Source organism: Cercospora kikuchii (genome assembly GCF_019650295.1).
Source record: "Cercospora kikuchii DNA, contig_00001, whole genome shotgun sequence".
Classification (NCBI taxonomy): Eukaryota; Fungi; Ascomycota; class Dothideomycetes; order Mycosphaerellales; family Mycosphaerellaceae; genus Cercospora; species Cercospora kikuchii.
The window spans coordinates 3,241,710-3,264,991 of record NW_025408582.1 but is presented as its reverse complement, the minus strand read 5'-3'; the positions used below and the strand labels follow the sequence as shown (position 1 = coordinate 3,264,991).

The following is a 23,282-nucleotide window of genomic DNA, read 5'->3' as shown; positions in this document are numbered from 1 at the left end:
CTCTCCGTTCGCTCGGTGCCTCCCGAGCATGCTAAAGGACTACTTCGCCTGCCATTGCCCGGCATCTGCTGTTTGAGATCGCATGCTTGCACACACCACCACTTCACCGTCTTTGGATATCAAGATTAAGGAACGTGCCACAAGGCCCCGGTATCCGCTGACTCTTCACTCCCAAAGCGCACGCAATCAATCGATCATCTATCTGCTTCAGCAGAATCCGACAGTCGGGGCACTGGTCACCGGCGTTGAACAATCTGGCACTGCTGTGGAGGCGCACCTGGTCGTCGCGAGCGCACTACCATTAGTTCAGACGACTTCCCTGTACGACCGCTTGAAGCCTCGAACACCTCCCGCTGGGATCCACTTCCTTCCAAGTCTTCCACGCTTTCGCAGGCGCCTCCCTTGAAGTACCTGGCAGGCTATCGTCAGCCACAATCTGTCGTTCACTACTGCCATTCCTTCGACGATACGATCTACTCTTTACACTCGCCTCTTCCCAGCATCAATACGGACGCAGCGGGCCGCTTATTGCTTGCAAAGCAACTTCACTCTTGCTTCAACGGCCGTACAGTTGCTCACCTTGCAACGTTCAATCACCCTGGGAGGACAGGTCGACGACAACGATCCAAAGCGCCTGGCCAGTGAATATAAGCCGAGAGGCTTGGGCTCGACATTCGTGGTCGTTCCTTGATTTGCGCTACAGGAGCTCGTCCGCAGTCCTTGATCACAACCGACTGCGAGATCAGCGTTCTGGTGAGTGAGTGTGCCCACAGAGTATCTGGCACAGCTGACAATGGCCAGCTTCAGGAGAGGCGTCTCAAATGCTTCTCGAGCGATTCCAGGTCCCACTCTCGCCGCCAAACTCCCCGCGTATGTCGGACGCTGCGACCAAACATCACGACTACAAGTACCAACAGGTGCCACCGCGACCCTACGAGTCGCTCGGGGTTTCTCACGACACCAATCGCGCTTACCCGCACACGGTGACTGATCCAACTTCGAGGTCTCATCATCGCGGGCCTTACGATGATGAAGGCCAGGACACTGTTCACTCAGGCTCCCACTACTCGCAGCAACGGGTTCCGTCGTCAATACGTCATCTCGTCGGCGCTCATGCTGGCCAGGTAGGGACTGATGGGTCGGCGGCAACTAGCCCACGCGACCGCTTGACTCCTCGCTCGCCAGCTTCGTTGTCGCGAGACCAGCACGATGACGACGACGAGATCGAAGAATTTGGCGTTGAGGATCAAGAAGAAGATGATGATACCGAAAAGCCGCCCATGACCGCTGCAGAGATCCGTGCGCAAAAGCGGAAGATGAAGCGATTTAGGTTAGCCACAGCGGCGTTCCGAACCATTGGGCATCAGCGCTAACATTCTCTAGATTGACACACAACCAGACGAGATTCCTGATGAGTGAGTTTGCGCGACAGGCGCATCCTGACGCGGCCCATCGAGAACGGCTTGCAAGAGAGATCCCTGGGTTGAGCGCCAGACAAGTTCAAGTTTGGTTCCAGAATCGGTATAGTGGTCCTCCTTCGACTCAGTGGACGGAGCTGCACTGACGCCAGAGGTAGCCGAGCAAAGCTGAAAAGATTGACAAACGAGGACCGAGAGCGAGTACTGAGATCGCGAGCGTTGCCTGCCGACTTTGACACGACACAAGCACTGCATTCAGCATATGGCGCACAGGCACCATCAGTCGGGGCCCCGATCTCGACAATCGGCGCGTACGGCTACGGTGATAATGGCGGAGGCCGTTCCCTCACCCTCGATACCATGCGGCGTGTCCCAGAGTATGAGCAGTATGGCCAGCAATATGCCAGCCCAACTGGCGTGAGCCCGGCCCTGGGTGCCTTTGCCTTCACTCCACCACCATCCGCATCCGATCACATCTCCCCAGGATCTGTCGCGGGCAGCGTATCTCCTTATGTGCTGCACAATTCGGCGCCCTACGATAGTTCCAGACGTATGCCTACGGGTTTGCCAGCAGTCGGCCACACACCATACCCTTCGCAACCACAACACCTTCAACGAATGCCATTGCACGAGCGGCTCGGCCGGACAATGGGCGAGCCCACATCATCTCCGCTACGCTCGAGTGTCTCATACGCCCACTTGACGAGTGCGAGCGCGCAACCTCGCCATATCCCAGAGCGTGCAGCTTCTTTCTCGGAACATGGTTATGCGCACCAGCGCCCGCAATATCAGAGCACGACCAGTCATGGGTCCGGCGATGCAGGGCCGCACGGGCTCGGTTTCTCGTGTGAGTCAAATGTCAGCTCACAACGTTCGCGCTTTGCTGACCCCAACAGACTCACAAGCTGGGCAGTTCCAGCCAGGCGAGCATCAATATCAGACGCCCATGCCCGGCAGCTACTCATCGACAGAACCAGAGCAATTTCGCAGATCAACTCCAGTCTCGTACCCGCAATATCCTACCACAAACCTTCCGGGCAATAGTTCTCAATATGCTTCCTACGGAGGACAGTATTCGTCAGAAAGTTACCACAGCAATTATGCACAACATGGACAGGTCACAGAGCCAGTGTCCCAACCACAACAGCAGCAGCATGGATACCATACATCACAAGGCGCGGCTCAGTCATATGTGCACGGCAACCACGTCGGCAGCAGTCAGAGTCAAACCCTACCTTCTTCATACTGAACCGCCAAAAGGGGACTCGAAACTCCCCATTGGAAACGAGGAACGACGACACAGGCCGCTGCAGCAAAATGGAACTGTGGGGATGGCTGTCACGGCGACATTACGATCATTATAACGATGGATGTCGCAAAGTCTTGAAGGTCGCAGAACAGAGCAGCGGTGCTTTTCGCGGATACCCACTTCGCCCTTTTTCACATTTCCAATTTTCGACTCTTCTTCTCATCGATCCCAGCCGGCTCACACTAGGACATCTAGGGTAGTATAGCTTAATTTCTCTCAACCAGAAACAGACGAAGTGAAGAGAATCAGCCAACAGAGCGCCACACAGACTTGACACTCTCCATTACCCGCGTGGGCAAAGATCCTGACACAGAGCTTCCAAGATAGAAACACGGTCTGATCATCTTGAGCATCGTGTCCAAGCATCTCGCTGGCCATCAATCTTGCCAGCAGCATTGCCGCATCGTTTCAATCATAACACAGCACCACCTGTTTACTAATCTCGAGAACTAGTCAGACGTCGGATCCACTGCCCACATGCCTACAGTACATCATCACAGCCACCCCTGAGACTAAGCAGCAGCATCCTGACCTTCTCGATCGCGTATTGAAACAGAACTACATCGACTAGCGCACCACAATACCAGGGCCAGAAGATGCCTGAACAAAAAAAACCGGATCTGTTGCATAAATCTGCTTCCCCGGGTCGGCGAAAAAAGAAGAAAAAATAGCAAAAGCTAGAACACCGAATTGCCAACGAACACAACAATCATCACGTACAACGGCCCCTCTTAGTGTCCTGCTTCCGACTCTTCTGGACTCTCGACCAGCGAAGTCGGGCCGTGGGACGAGACGGAGCGTTCGTGCCGTGTTTGCACGCGAATGGGCCAGCGCCCAGCGGGTTGCTAGGAGCTGTTGCTAATCTTGGTCTGGATTTATCCCGTTCGTCATTGCATTTTAGTGGCAGTCTACTACTCTGTGAAAATCATGGCGAACAGATCCCTGCTGCTGCTTGCTGATGCGACGGGTAGCATGGCGATGCAACCGACAGGAGGGCTGCTGGTCTCATGGGCTATTCCGTTCGTGAAGAAGCCCCGGCGGACCGATGTGCGACTTTTGCAAGGGGTTGTGGTTGGGGGGTTACAGGCATTGGCGTTGCGCCCCCGGTCGGCGTACTAGCCAGGGCAGGTTTTTAGTCTCGTTTGGCACGGATCGCACTTGTTGGCACTTGTTGCGTGAGCCGCGCGCTTATTTCGACGTCCGGTGGTGGGAGGGGTTGATTCTGTGACGATGTTGACGGTGTTCGCTCCGAAGCGCCCACGGCGCGATATCGCCGCTGTGCTGTTGTTGCGTGAAGTCATCGAGGGAGCAGTATTTTGCATTAGGGCATTGCGTGTGATGAGCATGCTGTCACAGCTGTCAAGAGCTACTGTACATACCTGCCTTGTATATTGTGCAGTCAGGGTCATGGGAGTTCGCTAAGACTGGGGGACTTTCGACTTCGGCTTGGGAATTCTCCGTCGTCAGTGTTCCCGTGCTCGCTGACGTTGTTGAGCGCACCAGATTTTCCGACACTTCTTTCGCCGCCTCCAACTTCTCCCTTCCTGTTGGGCTTAGCGATTTCGCATTGAGAATGTACTGGAAACGCTGGTGAACACGGCGACATGGATCCCCCCCAGGACAAAGCTGCTTCGGCGATAGGCTAAAGCGAAGATACGAGGAATGGTCTATCATAGCGCCAGTAGCTGGTCATGAGCGACTGCTCCAGCACCCGTTCGGACCCTGCTTTGATCGTCACCTGAAGAGAACGAAAGCTAAAAAGGCGTTTCGAGATACCTGTCTTTGTCGCCAGATCGCCGTGACGTTGCTGTAGAGTTGAGGGAGGAGTGCATTTAGGCGAGGCAATCCTGTAGATGCAATACCGAAGGACAAGCGTGTCTCGCTGGTTCGGCCAATTGCTGATTGCGCTGGAGTCACATGCCAGTACAACGACCTGCAAGTTGGCCGCTGACCTACAAGTCGAATGTCGGCTCAACATGCTGCTTCTTAGTTCGCTCCCGAAAGCTATTGTTCACAGCATCGGGCAACAGAAGCGTGGAAATTCGAGCCGAAGCATGCTCGCGAGGGGAACACCTGGGCATCGCTTAGAACTGTTCGAACACGAACACGAAGCACAGAGCGGCGCTCGCGATGCGAGCTTCGCTGCTAACAGCAAAGCCGCCAGCGATCAGGCGCACCCAGGGCTGATCGATGGTGTAGTAGGGTATGTGCAAAAGCAACTGAATAAAACATACATGTATGGCTATAGCTCCGAGCTGAGTAGGAAAGGCTCGGGTAAATGCTAGATCTGTTCCTGGCACACTGGTGTTTCAGATGTCAGGCACGAATTCTCACCACGCGTCGAAGTTGCGGTGCAATCGTCGTTAGATGTGATGTAAGCCCGCAGCGTCTGACCTCCCCGTGGTTGGACAGCCTACTACTGGACGGCCGTTCCAAATGTAGGGTAGTTTCCTTTACTTTACGTGACTTGCTCGGGAAGGTGCAAAGGGTCACGTCGTCAGGAAGTCGTGTGACATGTGAAGACGTGAATGGCAATAAACTCCTTCTAGCGCGGCACATGGAAGCATTGCCGTCGGACCGAAGCCACACGGCAGGCACATCCTAGCCAGCCGGTTTCAGTCGAGATGAAATCTATCCAGATCTTCGCGGAGATGCGGCATTGCGGTCTCCTGAGCGCACCGGTGCCAGAGAACGCTCGCCTGCCAGGCTGCGAAACGATGAGAGGGTGTCGGCGGGGTGCGCGGGCGGGATCAGGGGCGCAGCGGGCACTGGGATAGCGGTAGCGGTTGTGGTCAGCAAGTTTCCACCAGATCCGATTGCACGTTTGGGGGAGCACGCCCAAGCTGGTGCCAGCGGCGTGTGAGGATGTGCGTGCTTCTGCTGCCGAGTCGATGCGACATGTCTCGCTCGAGGTCAATGCAAACCACAGCACGCCCGCCGGTCGACAGGAAGTGTGGCGGAGAGTGGCGGTCGTGGGCGCACACAGCCAATCGGCCAGCGTCGACAGCGGCAGAGCAACATCATTCATGCATGCGACTGCATGTTGCCGCATCCTCCACCACGTCAGAGCCCTGACTCATTGTGGTTTCCATGTGGGAGCTGCTGCTGCTGGTGAAGACTCGACAGTGAGATCTGAAATAGCACGCTCATCGTATACACACCGAGGGTTGAAGCCCCGCCAGACTCGACACTCGTCCCGTGCAATGCTCCCCGGCGACTCGGCCGTCGGATGTGATCCACCATCCGCAGGTTGAGGAGCTGTACAAACGAGGAGGTGCGGGAGTGGAAGAGCTTGCGATTGTTGCCGGAGCACCACGCCAACAAAGCCAGCGCGAACGGCCGGCCGGTGCGACGTGGGCAGTGGTGCAGCGCTGCGCAGCGACTCGGGCACGCAGTCTGTCTGACGCGGGCACGCTGGAAATAGCGATGGCGCGACGTGTGTCGAGCGACGTCCTGTAGGTATTATTCTAGGGAAGCTGGTGTGTTTGCGCGCGTCCGCACCAGGGGGCAGCATCGGTGGGAAATTCGTGTGCGCGACGGCAACGTGCGAATTTGTAGTCAACTGTGTGCGCCGTGTCACAAGCCCGCGAGTCGAGCGACCCGTTGGCATGAGTCGGCCTGTGTCCGACGAGACGAAGGAGGATGTTGAGGCAGAGCGCTGTTGTGACTTTGGTCGCCGCCAAGCGGCCGCAGCCGACCCCTGTATGAAAGATTTTTGGAAAGAGCAGCACTTTCTCAGACTTCGCTTCTGCCCTCCACCACCACTGACACCACCCGTCAGTTTTTTGTGTGTGTATCGTCCAGATACCACCCGCAGCGCAGTTCGGCATCACCACGACCGTCCTCGCCGTCGCCTCCCCCCTCCACCGCCGCCGCCGTCGTCCCACGTGCAGCCGCACCCTCCGACACGGCCACTCGCTGCAGTTCGCTCTGTTCGCGCATCCCAAAATTCTTCTCCGCTCATTCACGAGCATCTAATACCTCGCGCACTCGAGAGCAGGCCTTTCGCTTCGCTCTCTCCCTTCCCGGCTGTCCTTCTCGCACCACCACGCGTACTCCGCTCCGCTCGCCGCCCGACACCCGGCGACCGCTCGAGGAAGACCCGATCATCTCATGACAAGCGCGACATCTGGGGACTCCACAGTTCCAGTCAGCGCCTCCCAAACCGCCAACACGCCTTCAGCCACTACCGCCAGTACGACTTCCTCGCTGCCGCAAGCTGTGTCTTCACAGCCCGCAGTGAAGTCGTACGCCAACGCTACCAAAACGGCGACTCCACCAACATCGGCTGGAGCCTCCGCGCCAGCGCAAAATGCAGCAAAGTCGAACGACGCTCAACTGAACGGTTCGATGGCGCAAGGAGGCTCTCAGCAACCAGCTCACGGGGTATCGAACGGCACCTCGAACACCGCTGACCACACCCGCAAAACATCTGTCGTGATCAACGCTTCTGGCGCCTCCGGCAGCTTCCCGAACGGAGGCCCTGTCGGTCAGAATGGTACTCGTCCTTCGATCAACTTCGGCATGATGAGCGCACAGGGCGGCGAACAGGCCAGCGCGCCCCAACATTCGCACAGTGCTTCTCTGCAACAGCCGCGCCAGGACCCACGCGTGACCACGCCGACCCATTCACCCTCGCCTATCCCACAGCCGGCAGCAAGCGGCGGCCGCCCGCCGTCCAGTTTGCCAAACCAGAACAACGGCGGCCTCGCTTTTGGCAGTCTGCCCGCGGACACCGAAACTGTAAGTCATCACTCGTGCACGTCATCTGATTGGTGCTCGCAAACTAACTTTCAACTTTTGAAGATGCGCGGACATGGCCACATCCCTCCGGCCAACGCTCCTGCCCACGAGAGACGTCCATCATCGCACTCGATGCAAAGTGAATTGAGCAGCCAAGGCATGCGACCCGGCTTCCCGCCACAAGGCCGCGGGAGCGGTCGAGGCCAGCAATTCACTCCGGGTCAGCAGTATATGGGTTCACCCGGCGCACAATACCGTAACCTCCAAGGGCAACCACCACGTAACTCATTCCCCCAACAATTCAACCCTCAGCAGCCACCCGGGTCACCATATGGTCGCCCAGCAGCGCGCGCAAGTCCCGTTCCGATGAACGCTCAACCACAGATGCAGGGCCAGCAGATGCACTACCAGCAACACGGCTACCCCATGCATCCTCAACAAGTAAATTCCCCCTCTTTTTTCACAGCTTTGCCGACCAAGGCGCCCTCTGACCCGGCGCGACTGCGCCGACAAGTCAGCTCAACGAGCGACAGGCCGGACAGTCCGCTGCAAGAGGGCGCCCCAACTTGGGACGCAAAAGAATCTATTTCAGCTAACCTCGAGTCGAATACGAATCTAACAGTGTCGCAGCAACAGCAAATGTATGGCATGCCGCCGTACGATGCTTCGAGTGGTCATTATAACCCATATTACTATCCACCACAGTACTATGGGCAACCACCACAGAGTCCTCGTCCTGGCTACCCTAGTCCATTCCAAGGCAATGCCGCCGGCATGCAACCACCTTTCCATCCCTCCGCGGCGCCTGGCATGGCTCGCACACCGTCACAGGCATCCGAGCGTCCGGCGTCGAGTCTTAGCCATCCTCAGACTCCTGCGCAAACCGCTCCAGTCCCATCTGGCACTCCTGGCCCTGGCCCTGCAACTCCCGTTCAAAGCAGCAGCTTCATTCGCCCCGTGAAGAAGAGCAATGCGATCAAGATCACAGATGCCAACGGCAACGCCATCGACTTCACCAAGCCTGCCACTCCTGCCCAAAGCTCCTCGCAAGGCCCGGTCATCGTGTCCACCCCGAACGCCCCGACACCACCGCCGCGAGCAGGCTGCAACAATCACAACCGCGCCGAAAGCAAGAGCGCGCCATCCTCAGAGAGCACCAAGAATGCATTTGCCGAGCAGGTGAAGAGGAAGATCGATGAGGACAAGCGGCTAGCTGCAGAAGCCGAGGCGGCGAAATCGAAAGATACTGCCGACAAGGCTGCTGAGTCGAAGAAGGCTGACGAGGCTGCTGCAAACCAGGTGAAGGAGGCTACTGCCGAAGCAGAGAAGGCCGCTGCCAAAGCCGCGGATGACAAGAAGGCAGAAGAAGATGCTGACGCTGCGAAGAAGGCTCTCGAGAACGAGGAGGCCGAGAAGACACGCAAGCAGCAAGAGGAAGACGAGCGCTTGGAGCGTGAGATTGCGGAGATGGAAGCCAAGTACGCCGCTGAGGAGAAGGAAGAGGAAGAGCGTGAGCGTGCTTACCAGGAGAAGAAGGCTAAGGAGAAGGCAGAGCGTGAGGCCAAAGAGAAGGCCAACCTCGACGAGAAGCTCAAGCAGCAAGAACGCGAGGCCGAGGCGCGAGAGGAGGCGCGCGAGCGTGAACGCGAGGCTGCCGACAAGAAGGATGTGGACGAGGAGGCAAAATCCATGTTCGCACAGCTGAAGAAGACCACGCTTGGTCCTCAAGGCTCGTCAGCAGCCACCCCTAGCGGTACCGAGACACCCACGTCTGAGAAGGAATCAGAAGAGCCCGCCGAGTCGACCCCTGCCGCAGCCGCACCACGTGCTGGAGCTTCGAAACCCAAGCCTGCTCACCTCAAGCTCGAGACAAACAAACCCGTGGAACGTGCAGAGCCAACCCCTGGTATGCAGGCACTGAAGTCTTCGCGTTTCCTCGAACTCAAGGAGGAGGCCAAGTACCCCGATGGCTTCAAATCGCCAAACCCAGCTCTCAACCCCAACGCTGCTCGTAAAGGACATGCTTACGACAAATCCTTCCTGCTGCAATTCCAGAACATCTTCAAGGAGAAGCCGTCGGTCGATTGGGACCAGAAGGTCAAGGACACACTTGGACCCAGCGATGATTCTGCCCGCACTCCCGCGCGCACGCCTTCCAACATGGGATCGCGTCAAGGATCTCGCGGTGGGCAGCCCTTTGGCGGACCTATGGGCGGCGCCATGGGCAGCTTTGCCGGGCCAATGGGTACTGGCAATGCTCGAGGTACTACTTCGGAGCAACGATTCCAGGCCGCTCAGATGGGCGCCATGGGCGGTCGCCCTGGCATGCCAGCGGGTCGCGTGCCAAGTCAACTTGTTGGTATGGGTCAGGCTGGTGGCATCAGTCGCAGCAATAGCAGTCTGCAGATGGGCAACATGAACTCCCGACAGCAGAGCTCCCGAGGCGGTGGCCGAGGCGGCAGTAGGAATGACCGCCAGCACAGCAAGCGCCAGGAGCAAGCCGACGCGAGCAAGATGCCTCTCACTGCACACATGGAAATTAAGCCGATCGAGGTCACCCAGAGCGGTTGGAAGCCAATGAGTCTCCAGGGTAATGGTGGCCCGTCGAATTCCGGACCCGATCCATCTGGCTTGATGGCTCCTGACATGGTGCAGCGCAAGGTCAAGGCCGCGTTGAACAAGATGACTCCAGAGAAGTTCGACAAGATTTCCGACCAAATTCTCGAGATTGCCGCCCAGTCGAAGCACGAAGTCGACGGCCGCACTCTGCGACAGGTCATTCAGCTCACCTTTGAGAAGGCCTGTGACGAAGCACACTGGGCTGGCATGTACGCCAAGTTCTGTCACAAGATGCTGACTACCATGAGCACTGAGATCCGCGATGAAACCATCAAGGACAAGAATGGCAATCCAGTCGTCGGCGGTGCTCTCTTCCGAAAATACCTGCTCAACCGCTGCCAGGAGGAATTCGAGCGCGGATGGCAGGCTAACCTCCCAGACAAGCCCGAGGGCGAATCGCAAGAGGCTGCTCTGTTGTCCGACGAGTACTACGTTGCCGCGGCCGCCAAACGTCGTGGTCTTGGTTTGATTCAGTTCATCGGCCAGCTGTACAAGCTGCGCATGCTGACGCTTCGTATCATGCACGAGTGTGTTATGCGTCTGCTCAACTTCGAGGGCGACCCAGACGAGGCTGCTATTGAGAACTTGACCACTCTGCTCAGGTCTGTCGGTTCCACCATGGACGAAGAAGAGCAAGGTCAACAGCTCATGAAGACCTACTTCGATCGCATTGACCAAGCAATCATGCAAAACAAGAACCTTCCAAGCAGACCACGCTTCATGGTTCTCGATCTCATCGATCTCCGGAAAGCAGGTTGGAAGGGCAAGGACTCAGCGAAGGGCCCTAAGACTATTCAAGAAATCCACGACGAAGCAGCCCTCGCGCAGGCGAAGGCCGAGGCCGAAAAGGCCAAGGGCCCTCGTGGTGGTGCTCCAGGTGGTCGCATGCCAGCTGGTCGCGGCGATGCTCGCAACTTCTCCGGTGGCATGCCACCGCCGCAGGATTACAACCGAACCAACGTTGCCATGGACGATCTTCGTAAGCTCCAGGCTCGTGGATCAAACCCACGCTCAGGCAGCTCGCTAGGTCCTGGTGGCAGCCTTGGTCCGGCTGGTCTGGGTCCTCGGACTGGCAGCAGACGTGGCGCTGGCGGTCTAGGTCCTGGCTCAACTGGAACATCCAGGACGAACACTCCTCCTGTTGGAGACAAGAAAGAAGAGCCCGCTACTGCTCAAAATGCATTTAGGTAAGTCATCATGTGCTCTTTTACTCGCCCAGCTTTTACTGACATCTTTTGCAGCGCCCTCGCTAGCCTCGATGCCTCTGGAGATCAGCCCGAGGAAGCACAGTCCGAAGCAGCATCACCGCCAGCCGCTCGGAACCGATCAAAATCACCCACGGCGGCTGAGAAGGATGAGACTGCTGTATGAGATACCCCTTTTGCGCTGCTTTTAGGAGAGTACGACTGTATCCACTACGCTTCGGACTGTGTTACCAATATTACGACTACTAATCTGCATTTCCGCGGGGTCGAGGGATAGAAAAGAGGATCGCTGCTTTTTGACGTGTGCTTGCGCTTCGCTTCTTGCGTGTTGTAAAAGTTCTTTCTCGACAATGCACGGCAACAAGAGGTGTTTGCATTCAACTGGTCATTGCGAATCGCAGCGACTTGCGATGCATTTTGGGATCAGCAAAAATGTTTTTCGGGCGACGGCGTTCATCACGGGCTCTAGACATGGACTGATCGCGCTGCGTTTCTGCTTCTTCTTTGCTTTCAGGCTGTCTTCTCGACACGAGTGGGGGAGAGAGGGCATTGGCTTCGGGCGCAGCGGCTTTGATAGCCACTGCTGGTAATGAATGAGCTGATGCTGGGATGCGGATGGAATGATGGTCAAGGGCGGCTTCGTGGGTTTCGCTACGTGGACGCTGTCGATGATCACGGTTCTAACGTCTAGACTCTCTCTCCCCAGACTTGTGACGAGTTGATGCTTTCCGACGACCATTCGAGGGTGGATTGAGTGTACCGACGCGAAATATTGGGTTAGTGACGCACAGGGAGGCAGGGTTTTTGCGCTCAGTCAATATAGGGTGCAGATACTGTTTCGAATGGCGAATTGGTACTGAAATGTTGTGTCTCATCCTTCTCGTTCTTTTTGCTTGAGGATATTGAGTCCGCTCAGCTGCAAGCCTCAATTCTGCTTACGGCATCAAGTTCGTTCTCCACTTTTATCAACCACGCCTCTCGCTCTCGTGCCAAAGCGGTCAATGCTTCCTCTCCCTTGATCACTTCCTATCAAACTCGATCCTGTCTTTACCTGTTGTACTAGCCAACGTCATGAGTACCAAGTGTCTCCCGTTTGTACGCTCTGTCTGGGAGTCTTTCCGGGCCAATTCGGGTTTGGAACCGAGGTATTGCGTGCCTATCTTGTTCGATGTTCTATCTCACTGATAGTGCTGTTATAGATTACTCGACGGTGTATGTTACTCTTTCCCTATGATGCGATATTGAAATGCGTCTCTCAAAAGCTGGCGCCGCGTACAGCAAATATCTCTTGCGACGAGCTGCGGCATACCCACGCCGTTTGAAGCCAAGACGATCGTGTATGGCTTAGGCTTTGCTCCAAGACAGCCCGCGAACAGAAAAGACGCGTTCGCGTGTCGATTGTTGGCATCTCAGCTCATGGAACTCGTCCTGATTGGGCATTCTTACAGCTCCGCATCACGGCCGCTCGACCGGGAACGGTGAACTTTGAATTGGATATCGAGAAGCATCATACGGTACGTCCAGGTCCCCTTCGTCTGAGTTCTCTGCATTCACTCCCCGCCGCTAACATATGGTGATCTGACGTGTTATAGAATCGCCTCAAAATCCTTCATGGCGGCACTATTGCCTCGATGGTCGACCTTGGTGGCTCCTTGGCCGTGGCTTCGCGAGGCCTCTTCGCGACGGGCGTAAGCACGGATTTGAATGTGACATATCTCAATTCGGGAGGGAAAGTGGGAGATTTGATCAGGGCGGAGGTGAAGTGTGATAAATGTAAGTCCTCGTCTCAATGTAGCCTGACTTCTCGACATGTGAAGTGGAATTGCTGATGTGGGTGGCGGTGATAGTCGGAAAAACGCTGGCGTATACGTCGATTGTGTTTCGCAATGAGAAGGATGAGTTGGTGGCGAGGGGCAGTCATACGAAGTATGTGAGCCTGGCGTGGAAGGATCCGCAGAATATTGTGGAAGAGCTCAGCCCGAGGGGAGATGGCGAAGGATCGTCGGTGAGGTAGATTGATGAGCGTCAATAATGTGTCTTCTTCGTTCTTCCGCGAGGACGATCTGTGAGCATAGAGTGTACAGACTTCGCAAATGACTTGCCATATTGCCGTCAAGACTTGGAACTATCTCCTACGAATCGACCACCCATCTCCTCAAAAAGTCAATTTGCTTCTCTACAGCCTTTTCGAAATTTCCTTCGCCGAACAAATCAAAATGTCCTCCCTTCAACATTTGCAATTCCTTGGGCTCTCGCGCTTTCTCATACGCTTCCAACTCCAACTCCGTCATGGCTTGCGCATCCCGGTCCATGACGACCATCAACAGCGGACGAGGAGAGATGTACTGAATGTATCCTTGGGCCTCGTGGAATAGTGGAAGATAGGATGTGCGGAGCGTCATATCGTTGACCCAGGTTGAGGAGAGGTTATTGGACTTATCATACTTGGAGAAGTATGCGTAGGCTTCGGGAGCAGCGGGAGAGGCGATCCCGTTGGGATCGGAGGAGACCACCGGGATGCGGGTGATAGGTTGGTAGCCGCCAGTATAGCGGGCTTTGCGGTCTGTGATATGTTGTTAGCTGATGAGAGTAACTGCAGTAGAGTGACTGCAAGAGTCACGATGGCAATGCACGAAATGTAACACGGGAGTAGAGTATTGCAGTCAAACCCACCTTCCTCAAAAGCCTTCAATGTTGATCCTAACACTTCTGGCCTGATGATCCTCCTCGCCTGACCCCAGCCACTGACAACAGGTGCGCAGGCGATTACAGCTTTGATCCTCGGATCACTCGCGCCAACAGTGATTGCATGTCCGCCAGCGAAACTGTAACCCCAAAGTGCGATTCTCTCGGGATCAATGAAGTCCGAACACTCGACTTGGAGGTAGGACACGGCATCTGAAATATCGCTCTGCTGTTCCCAAGGCACAATCTCTCGCTCGGGACAGCCAGGTTTTGTGTCTGAGGATCCGAAGCTACGATGGTCGTAGATGAGTACAGCAATAGAGAGGGCGGACGTGAAGGCTTCAGCGAAGCGCGGAAGATCCATTTCTTTCACGCAAGACCAACCGTGGGTCATGATGAGGCATGATATGAGATTTTTGGCTCCATCTTCGGGAGGAATTTTGCTACTGACGTCTGTTGGTGTTTGTTGATCATTTTCTGGTGTGTAGAGCCATCCGCGCAGGGTGACTTGGTCGATTGTTTTGAATTCTACGTCGCGTCGAGGCATACTTTGTTCGTTCAGGATGCTTGTAATTCTGTGTTAGTGGCGATTTGGTTGGAGGTTTGTGAAAAAAAAGTTTGTGGTGACCAGAGGGTTGCACATGGCGAAGAACAAGAATGAACTTGAAATAAAGGTGGACAGGACCCAAAGGATTCAGGATAGTTCAGCTCGGCTGTTGGCTGGTGGGTCACATAGGCTCCACTATCAGCTCGTGCAACGATGTTCCGCTGTGATGAATCCCGCCGTACCTGCATTTGCTTTGTAAGTGAAGTGAACTTCCCACCTACAAACTATGTCACACGCACCTTCTTCACAACACCTTTACTTCTTGTGACTTTATAAGAAACTTTTCACCGTCCTCTGTATCGAAACCGCCGCGGTAGTGTAGTGGTCAACACGTCAGTTCCCCAGCATAGCTTGAGACGAGGAACGTTTGATGAGGTTCTGCGAGGGCCGGCAGGGCGGGAGACGTGTGAGAGTGAAGCGAGTGCAGCTGAAGGCATTGGTTCGAATCCGATCCGCGGCATTTCCTTTTGCTTCAACTTTTGCTATACAAAGACGAGTTATAGCAGAAGTCGAAGGAGAAGGATTTGCCGCGGATCGGATTCGGATGTACCTCAGGATCTTGAATGTATCATAGCCCTAAAAATGTCCGTTCTCGGCTGCTGTGGTCTAATGGTTAGGGCACGTAGAGGGCATCCTGGGTTCCCCAGCGTCCTACCTCTACGGAATGCTGGTTCAAGTCCGGCTAGTAGCATTTCTCCTTCTTTTGCTTTAGCGGAAGTATATATCGTGATAGGCCATTATTGCTCTCTTTCTGCCACCGCGAGAGAGCTTGAACATGTTGTGCTGTGCTGTCGATTTTGGAAAGTCAAACATAGTACACATTTTGGCGCTTACACAGTTTTCTTTTATCCCAGCCGGGTTCTCGGATATGCTTGAGTAGTCGTGTTTGTAGATTGTCCGTTGAGTAGAGGCACGGTGATAGCGGTCTATGATAGAAAGCTTTGAATCAGTCCTATCGCCATCGTGGTATGATTCGGACATGCGTGCGCCAGCTCGTGTGTTTCGTAGGGTATGCAAATACAGTCAAGCCTCGAGTCGCTTGATCGCTGCCCCTTCCGGATCGCATCTTGATTGAATTGCAGCTTGAACATATTTCGAGACTTCGTAGTCAACTGCTAGTACATACCTATACAGCCCATACTTGAACGTCAATACTTTTGAGCCTCTTCGTCAGCAAAATCACCGTGTTGTCTGTATGCTCACCGCAGGTCCTTCGTAACGAAAAGGTAGTTGAAGTTGTACATTTCGTCATTCCTTGACTCCACCGTTTCTACGCCATTTTCACTGGAAGATCGCTCCGGCCTCTTTCTTCGCGAGCCTTATACAACATAGAGAAAAAGCCTTTGCTGGCCGCTTTACTGGAAGGTCAACCCTCCTACTTCGCGCCCACCTTCTCTTTCGCTTGCTGATATTTCTCCTTTGCCATGTCTGTCAAGCTCTTCCCTTGCTTCTCCTGCTCCAGCTCCCACTCTGCATTTCTGTAGTATTTCGCCGTATCCACGCCGTGTTGATTATGGTTGACGAAGTTGAACCACGGCATCACATGCAGGAAGGTACCCGAGTACCGACTTTGTCGCGACGCGGCGCCTTGCATATACTCGGTCAAGGTCGTTTGTCCGTACAGAGGCTCCCCTCGCTTGACCTTATCGGTCATCTCCCGCATGTCCATCTCGATCTCGCGTCGGTTCTCTGAGAAGCCGTAGAAGCGGTTGATAGAGCGCGAGTAAAAGTAGAAGAAACCAGCGGCGACTCCAACGGCGCCTTGTAGACGCATGATCTGTGCGAAACCACCACGACCGACTTCTGAGGGGGAGATGCGCTCGAACCAGTACATGAGAGCTGGGCCAGCAGCTGCCAGAGCAGCACCACTGGCATAGTCGGAGGGGCGAGCGTAGCCTACGACGCGTTTGAAGTGTGGATCGGAGTCGATAAGCTGGCGCGAGAAGAGTCAGTGGTGCGAGCGGAGGAGGAGTTGGTGGAAGATGGGAGGAGTCTCACGGGATAATCGCCATTGAGACGCTTTGCGGGCACCTGTGGCCTGCCTGTCTCGCCCAGCTCGGGGCCCTCGGTGACAGAGATGACCTCGCCCTGTCGTTCGCCCATGGTGGAAAGTGTGCGGGTGGTGGTGGTGGTGCGGTGCGGTGCGGCGGCAGTGGGAAGCTGTTCGTGTGTGGTGGTCGAAAGAAGCAGGGCATTGGCCAATCAGCGCGCACCTCGACGTCAAGTTGGATTCGATTAATTCTGGTCGACACTTTCACGTGCGGAGGCTGTTGCTGCGATTCCACGCGTCTGTCCGTCGCAGGCAGACGAAACAGCACAGAACATGGCGCGGCCGGGCATTAGCGACCTGACGGGCGACAGTGCCATTGCCCAGATCGCGCGCGACAACTGGCTGTCGTCTTCTGCAGCGCCCAAAGTGCAGCCGGCCACCATCGACGAGCTCTGGAAGCTTGTCGAAGACGACCACTTTTCGACGTTCTCCCTCCTGCTGCTCGAACAACTGCAGGCACTCGAGCGCTATCTCTGGCCTGGGTACAGCGAGAATGCTTCCAACCACCACGTCCTTCTCATCGCCTTGCTCGTCAACACCAAACGATCCGAAAACCTGCCCACATGGTCCCTCTTCGCAAACACGCCCGATGAGTTTGCAGATTTCTTCCGACGGGTGCTGCACCTGAGCGTCGATGCCAGCCTTGCCACCTTTCTCCGCGAACATCTTCTCGCATTCATCGTTGGCGCATACCAGAGTTTGGACAGTGGAGTCGTGCGCAAAGAGTGCGCCCCCCTGGTATCGATCGGGATATGGCACAGTTTGCACAGCGATGCGGTGAGGGAAAGGTTGATCTCGAAAAGCGCACAATTACAAAAGGCATGGCGGGCATCAGGGAAAAAGTTCGACAACGCAGATGCTGCAGGTCAAGCCAGGCTGCGATTCGAGAGGAGTTGGCTGTATCTGCTCGTGCTGAGCTTTTTCGACAAGTTGTATGCTACAACCAAAAAGAGTGAAGATGTGGCATACTGCGAACGCTTCCTCGAGTTGCTGTGTGATTTGCAGAGTCAGCTGCCTACACGACGGTACGTGAACACTTTGCTGCAGGATCTGAACCTTCTGCCAGCAATTACACTCTCGCCGCTGTATCAACAAGAATCGCGGATACGGGACTTCTACGAATTGCTTCTCCACTACACGCACTTTCCTATCGACGATCACACCGGACGACAGCTTAGCAGCCAGGAATACGAGGAGACTCAGAATGCTAGCATATCAAAACTGCAAAAGGTTGGCGTGAAGTTACAACCCGAGAAGCTCAAGATTTTGATCTTGAACAACTATGGCGCGCTCGGACGACGCGAAGAGCTGGAAGGTCACCTGAAAGATCTCACGGATGACGAGCTGCTACAGCTGTGTCAGGAGATGGGCCTGCGAACCAGAGAATACCCAGAGTCTACACAACTCGTACAGGATCGACCGTTCCTTGTCGAGATTTTGGTCGCTGTGATCGAGCGGAAACCGTACTACACAGAGCGCATGCAGAAGCTGCAGATCCTGCCAACAGAAGATGCGTTATACAAAAATGCTCGACTCCCTGCTCATGAGCATGCTGTAAATCAGCCTCTAGCGATACCGAAGCTCAACCTGCAATACCTAACGATTGGAGACTTCTTGTGGAGGTCTTTCACACTCTACCGATATGAAGCTTTTTATAGCCTGCGCAAACACTTAGAAGATACTATCAAGAGACTGCAACCTCGGAGAGGCGGAGGCATCGTCCGCTTTGATGGTTTCTCGCGGATGGCGATACCAATCCCGAAGCCTGCAATCATCGAAACAGCCCCTGCTCGCGTAGGTGAGACTGTGCCGGCGGAGGTCAAGGTGGAAATTATTCTTGACGTCAGCAGATTGCAGCCGGGGCTGCGAAGAGAGTGGGAAAGCTTACGGCCAGATGACACGGTGTATTTGTTGGCACTAAGTCCCGAAGACGGTGCCCACAAACTCACCAATGGCGCTGCCGAGAAGCAGTCCATCGCTGATAAGTTTGGCTTGAAGACTGTCAGATGCGCAGAAGTCATCAGTGTGCTTGATGAGAACAGCAGAGTACTCAAGCAGAATCAGGACAATCAGGGCTTCTCAGACGATGGACCACGACCGAGACAGCGTAGGCTGTTACTTCGACTTGACACCGCGTCCTACAAAGCCGACAAAGATCGAGAAGCTAGTGGCAAGCCAGATGTCTACGAGAGTATCAATCTGATTGTGCGAAGACGGGCAAGGGAAAACAATTTTCGCCCTGTGCTCGACAGTATCAAGCAATTGGCTACCTCTGATGCTCCAGTTCCATCATGGTTTGAGGAGGTCTTCTTGGGAATCGGCGATCCGGCTTCTGCGGCGTTCAAGCGACTACCCAACAAGCTCCAAAGTGTAGACTATCGAGATACATTTCTCGATTGGCAGCATCTGATCGAGTCCCTGCCTGGCAAAACTGTCGAACCAGATCCAAAGCTGGATGCCGTTCCCAGGCCGCCATATGTGCTAGAGAACACTGGATCTGCCCCCGCGCCTCCTCCCGCGAAGGGCAAGAAGAGGAGACGAGATCAGCCCGATGGCCCGGATCCTGCGCCATCAGCAGAGACGTTCAGAGTGTCGACGTACGAGCCACCCAATGCTGGCCCATATCCCGAAGACGCGCCCAAGTTGAATCATGTTCGCTTCACGCCGACCCAGGTAGAAGCGGTGACCGCTGGCACTCAGCCTGGCCTGACAGTCATTGTTGGACCTCCAGGAACTGGCAAGACTGATGTTGCGACCCAGGTCATCAGTAACATCTATCATAATTTCCCACAGCAGCGCACACTTCTGATCGCCCATTCCAATCAAGCGCTCAATCAGCTCTTCCAAAAGATTGTGGCGTTGGATATTGACGAGCGACACCTGCTGCGTCTCGGCCATGGAGAGGAGGAATTAACTACCGAAGCGAGCTTCAGCAAAGCCGGTCGCATCGAGTCCTTCCTTGAACGAGGCGCACGCTACCTTGCTGATGTACAGAGACTTGCCACAAGTATCGAAGCCCCTGGTGCCCACGGCAGCACTTGCGAAACAGCAGAATATTTCGATCAGGTCTGGGTTCAGCCACGGTGGAAACGTTACTGGGACAGCATCGATTCTGCCGATACCACATCTGAACAGATCATCGCCACGTTCCCCTTCCATGCATTTTTTGCCGACGCGCCGCAACCTCTGTTCCTTCCTGACGCGTCACGGGAGCAGCTCGTGGACACTGCGAAGGGCTGCGAGAGGCATATCAACCGCATCTTTTCCGAGCTTGCTGACATTCGGCCGTTCGAGATACTACGAGCACAACGCGACAAGAGCAATTATCTCCTTGTCAAGGAGGCGCGCATCATCGCCATGACATCGACGCATGCCGCTATTCGCCGACAAGAAATTGCGCAGCTCGGATTCAAATACGACAACGTGATCATGGAAGAGGCCGCACAAATCACAGAGATCGAGAACTTCGTCCCGTTCGTGCTCCAAAGGCCACGATTACAGGATGGCAAGACGCCCGAGAACCCACTCCAACGTGTCGTGCTCGTCGGCGACCACCTTCAAAATTCACCTGTCATTCAGGACATTGCTCTCAGAAGCTACGCCAACCTCGAGCAATCTCTGTTCCAACGCCTGGTCCGTCTCGGGGTCCCACATATCATCCTCGACGCACAAGGTCGTAGTCGTCCAACGCTCGCGGATCTATACAAATGGCGATACCCCTCACTCACCAACCTCCCATTCACCTCCACCGCTCCCGAGTTTGTCGCCGCCAACCCAGGCTTCCGATACGAATACCAATTCATCGATGTCACGGACTACAAAGGCGCTGGCGAGACCGAGCCTTCTCCTGCCTTCATCCAAAATCTGGGTGAAGCTGAGTATGCTGTTGCATTGTATCAGTACATGCGTCTGCTTGGGTATCCTGCAGAGAAGATCACTATCTTGACAGCTTATGCCGGGCAGAGAGCGCTAGTGAAAGACGTCTTGAAGCACCGATGCGAGAAGAATCGTCTGTTTGGCCTACCGGGCTGGGTCGGCACAGTCGACAAATATCAAGGCGAGCAGAATGACTACATCATTCTGTCGCTCACAAGGACAAAATCTCCTGGGTACCTTCGCGACCTGCGAAGACTTACCGTGGCGCTTTCGAGAGCGAGGTTGGGTCTGTATATTCTTGGGAGGAGAGAAGTGTTTGAGTCGTCTCTCGAGTTGCGAGAGGCTTTTGGGGCTTTCTTCGAGAGGTCGAACAAATTGACGCTTGTCACCGGGGAGTTGTTCCCCACCGACCGCAAAGTCGACGAGCAAGTGCAAGGTGAAGGAAAGGTGGTCGATATGGTCAACGTGGAACATCTTGGCCAGTATGTGTTTGATATGACGAATGCGAAGGTGAAAGCTCTGAAGGAGGGAAAAGGAGAATTACCGCCGCCTGCAGTTGGAGAGAAGGGGAGAATTGAAGAGGGAGAGGAAGACGAGGTTGAGGATGAGGAAGATGGGGCGTTGGACGGTGAGGAGGAGCTTGGAGATGCGGAGGTATAGGTTGTATGTTTTGTATAAGCTTGTGGATGTGCTGACAACGAGGCATATGAAGTGGTCCTCTTGAAGTGACGAGCACTTGTATAGAGTACGTTGAAGCAGAGCGTGACAACAGCTCTCAGATCAAAGGATCACGCGCTTCATCTTTCTGCGCATGCAGATCTTAGTACGTTCATTGGTGACCTCTGTTCTCGCTCATCGCATTGCGCGACGAAAAACTGACATGGAGCCGAGATGGCATATGCAACGCCTGACCACCAAATTTGAAGATGGAATTGGAGTTACGTGGCCATTATGGAAGCAGAGGTAGGAACGTAGAATGGGATCCGCACGCAACTGAAAAGGAGAATGTCGACTATGAAAGTCATTGTTGTTACTTGGAGCTACCAAGCGGAACAAGCGCTCTACGCTGGCAAGGTCTCGATTCAAAGCTAACAAGCGATTGAGAATCACTGCTAAGGTTCCAAATGAGTGATAAGTTAGTCAGTCAGTGAATCATGCTGATGGCACGGTTCTCCGCAGCCTCTCTCTCTCTCTCCTTCCCTGCTCCCTGTCTTCTATCGCAGTGGATGTCTTCAAGTCGGCATCGACCACCCATTCTCCCTGCAATCTTTCCACTGCTCCACGCATTTGATGAAATCGTCCAGTTGGCTTTGCGTGGGCGATGAATCCTGAATTTCACTCAATGCTTTCTGACCCGGAACTCTTTCCAGAGTCCAGATCCAACAGTTGGTTTCGTCGCTTCTGACATCGAACTTCCGGCCGACAATGGTGTAAAGACCGTCGTACCGGAAGCCTTTCCTGAAACTGATCGGGAAGGAACCTTCGCGCACAGGACCACCGCGTAAGACTCTGATAGGGTTGCCGAGCTCGAAAGATGTTTGGAAGGCTTGTGAGAGTTCTCTCATCTGATGCAAGTCGTCTGCTGACACCTTTCGATTTCCTGCTACGTTTTTCTCCTTGCTTTCGTCATCCTCATCTAAAAGGCCAGCGGTTTGACTGTTTCGCTTGTCACCAGATTGAGGAGTGGAGGACTGGGGTTTCGGAGTCGTCTTGCTGGGAGTTGCGAGTTGTGTTTTGGAGAGAGCTTCGGTGGCCGCTTTGGTTGGGGTCTCTTGGGTCTTTTCATTTGTCTTTGGGCTGGACCGAGCAGTCGATTTCTTCTTCGTGGCTTTCGATTTCTTTCTGTTCTTCGCGGCCTTCTCCGATAACGTGACAGTGTCACCTTGATCTTCAATGTGAAAGCTGGCGATGGTGGCTTCCGTGATGGAGATCGCGTAGACACCCGAGGTAGAATTTCCATCTGCAAAATTCGAATCTTCGCCGTGCAGTCCGTGGACCTTGGCGCTGACTCTTGTAGGCAGCCAGGTCCCCAAGAACACATCAGCTGCGGCTGGGAGATGTGCGTCTCCAAACTGCTTTGCTTCCGTTTGGTGCGGATAGTCTGGACGATCCGTGTCGAATGCCTTATCTCTCGTTTTCACGACACCGCGATAGATGCCGCCATGTCCCCAGAGCCTGTGAGTGGCAGATGGGATCCAGAGATTCGGATGTTGATTCATGGCTGGCGTTGGTGTCGACTTGGCTAGACCTATGTGGACATGTCTGCTTCACGCAAAGACACTGCTCTGCGCTCGAGCGCAGCCATATACCGTGCGCCGTGTTTGCTACTCTTTCACAATCAGCTTTCTAACAAACGCTGCAAGAGTGCTCGTGGAACAGCTTGGAAGATGCAGTCAAGAAGTACCGTGCAGACAGTTGCTTCGTGTACGCTTGTGAATGCTCTCCTGTGTCGCACAATGCTCAATCACTTTGGTGAAGAGCCTTCGTCGGAGCAAACGACGCATAATGAGTCATTTTCGTACGTGGAAACTACACGCTGCTTCTCGGGGCACCAAAAATACGAGAGAAGCAAGAAGCTGATGTGTTTGCAGGCTTGAGACGTACGGCGCAACGCACTTGCGAACACTCACGGGCGCTCAACCGCATTGCAGCTTCACGGGAAACGCCTCAGGGAACCTTGGCGTCTTACTGAAGCACGCTGGTGCATGAGTGACGGAATGGCACTCCAGCTGCCGAGCCTTCCGGTCAATACCGCGCAATCTGTGCGTGG

The 23,282-nt window shown here is 54.8% G+C and overlaps 6 protein-coding genes across 7 annotated transcripts; 3 read left to right on the top strand and 3 right to left on the bottom strand.

The window, feature by feature from the left end:
• Positions 1-821: 821 nt before the first annotated feature.
• Positions 822-2,667, top strand: CKM354_000124700 (uncharacterized protein; the record flags this gene model as incomplete). The annotated part of the gene is made up of 4 exons (XM_044796366.1): positions 822-1,330; positions 1,384-1,521; positions 1,577-2,265; positions 2,315-2,667. The coding sequence occupies 4 exons, from the start codon at positions 822-824 to the stop codon at positions 2,665-2,667; spliced, it is 1,689 nt and encodes a 562-aa protein (XP_044652301.1).
• Positions 2,668-6,840: 4,173 nt separating this feature from the next.
• Positions 6,841-11,460, top strand: CKM354_000124600 (uncharacterized protein; the record flags this gene model as incomplete). 2 transcript variants are annotated; one of them, XM_044796364.1, is made up of 4 exons in its annotated part: positions 6,841-7,470; positions 7,534-7,911; positions 8,107-11,276; positions 11,331-11,460. In XM_044796364.1, the coding sequence occupies 4 exons, from the start codon at positions 6,841-6,843 to the stop codon at positions 11,458-11,460; spliced, it is 4,308 nt and encodes a 1,435-aa protein (XP_044652299.1). The 2 variants fall into 2 exon arrangements, with proteins under 2 accessions (XP_044652299.1, XP_044652300.1); XM_044796365.1 differs by having other exon boundaries at positions 8,101-11,276.
• A 1,966-nt stretch (positions 11,461-13,426) lies between these two features.
• On the bottom strand, positions 13,427-14,526 carry CKM354_000124500 (uncharacterized protein; the record flags this gene model as incomplete). Its single annotated transcript, XM_044796363.1, has 2 exons — positions 13,427-13,857; positions 13,968-14,526. The coding sequence occupies 2 exons, from the start codon at positions 14,524-14,526 to the stop codon at positions 13,427-13,429; spliced, it is 990 nt and encodes a 329-aa protein (XP_044652298.1).
• A 1,435-nt stretch (positions 14,527-15,961) lies between these two features.
• CKM354_000124400 (uncharacterized protein) lies at positions 15,962-16,689 on the bottom strand (the record flags this gene model as incomplete). The annotated part of the gene is made up of 2 exons (XM_044796362.1): positions 15,962-16,519; positions 16,585-16,689. The coding sequence occupies 2 exons, from the start codon at positions 16,687-16,689 to the stop codon at positions 15,962-15,964; spliced, it is 663 nt and encodes a 220-aa protein (XP_044652297.1).
• Positions 16,690-16,909: 220 nt separating this feature from the next.
• Positions 16,910-21,172, top strand: CKM354_000124300 (uncharacterized protein; the record flags this gene model as incomplete). The annotated part of the gene is made up of 1 exon (XM_044796361.1): positions 16,910-21,172. The coding sequence occupies one exon, from the start codon at positions 16,910-16,912 to the stop codon at positions 21,170-21,172; it is 4,263 nt and encodes a 1,420-aa protein (XP_044652296.1).
• A 572-nt stretch (positions 21,173-21,744) lies between these two features.
• On the bottom strand, positions 21,745-22,731 carry CKM354_000124200 (uncharacterized protein; the record flags this gene model as incomplete). Its single annotated transcript, XM_044796360.1, has 1 exon — positions 21,745-22,731. The coding sequence occupies one exon, from the start codon at positions 22,729-22,731 to the stop codon at positions 21,745-21,747; it is 987 nt and encodes a 328-aa protein (XP_044652295.1).
• Positions 22,732-23,282: the final 551 nt, after the last annotated feature.